At 49.0% G+C, this 1151-nt stretch overlaps 1 protein-coding gene across 1 annotated transcript in view; it reads left to right on the top strand.

Annotated features, from left to right (window-relative positions):
* The window catches only part of Pmar_PMAR007639 (hypothetical protein), a gene marked incomplete at both ends in the record, with an annotated part of 915 nt that extends 187 nt beyond the window's left edge, over window positions 1-728 (top strand). Inside the window, 3 exons of the mRNA XM_002769182.1 lie at window positions 126-265; window positions 316-565; window positions 606-728. Of these exons, the coding sequence (XP_002769228.1) occupies window positions 126-265; window positions 316-565; window positions 606-728 (513 nt within the window). The remainder of the gene's footprint in view (window positions 1-125; window positions 266-315; window positions 566-605) is intronic.
* Window positions 729-1151: the final 423 nt, after the last annotated feature.

Raw genomic sequence — 1151 nt, 5'->3', positions numbered from 1 at the left:
TGTCATTGTGTGTGTGACAGTGTTTCTTGATCTCGAAGTTCAATTTTGGTGGACTTACATGGTCACAGGTCTCCATACAGCTGCTATCGAGTTAGGGGAGGATAATAGGTCTGTCGTCAGTGTAGCAACTTCGTATGGCCGACATAATGGATGACGATGATGAGATGCTCAATGATTTTATAGAATCCATCAGAAGGGCTGGGAGGCGTGCTTCGAATGATGTGCCTGTGGATCTCCTGTACGAAGGCTCAGCGTTGAAAGGGAGGTGAGGGCCGCTGAAGCGGGAGGCTGTAGTGTTAGGGGTTCTCTGATTAGGTTCCGTCTGGAGATGCCAAGTGCGGACGATTTCAAACTAACATTCGCTCTAGATGGATCCAGAAGCGACGCCACTGAGTTTGTGTTTATGCAGGAACTCATCACGACAGTGGCAGTCGGTCTCGGCAGAACGCCCTCTTGGGACGGCTTTCTTCCTTCTGATGACGCCAAGGTGGACTCTAACGGTGTAGTCCTCGTAGCGTTCGCTACTGCAGCCAACGTGAAGGAAATGACTACGAAGTTTGCTGAGGTGAGCCAGACCGATGGCTTTCCCTGTGAACCCTTCTAAGGTGCTGAGGCGGTGCCTCACGTGTAAGGTCGGCGCTGCTCCCATCCATAAGATGGACAACTTGATGCGGACCACACCACTAGCTGCTCTGCTCACAACCACCATGGACCTCGGTCGCAATTAATCAGTATTTTCCCCTAGACGCTGTTATGGAGTTTGAGTCTCATATTGGATGCTAAGGATGTGAACGAACAACTCTCCCCAGGATGCGACATCTCTTATACCACTTAACGAAAAGTGTATACATGATCCAACTTCACCACTTCCCGAAATACCTGTATCCGATCTCACTACCGTTTAGAAACCTACTCGGCGAATGACGCCCTCAGTGATGGATTTACTTCGGCGGCGGAGGTTAAACTAGTGCATCCCGCCGAGTTCTTCAATTTCATCAGACATATCGATTTTAACGATCGAGACACCAGTTCCGGTAATTGAAATCCTACCCAACAGTTGGATGGCCGTGTCCACCTAAAGGATTCATGTATGCTTTACTGATGGCAGCATTCGGGTTTCCATATGGGTTTCCATAAGTACACCATATTAA

Source organism: Perkinsus marinus (assembly GCF_000006405.1).
Source record: "Perkinsus marinus ATCC 50983 genomic scaffold scf_1104296966226, whole genome shotgun sequence".
In the NCBI taxonomy this organism is placed as follows: Eukaryota; Perkinsozoa; order Perkinsida; family Perkinsidae; genus Perkinsus; species Perkinsus marinus.
Note: the sequence above shows the minus strand (reverse complement) of the source record. Positions and strands in the feature narration are given on the sequence as shown.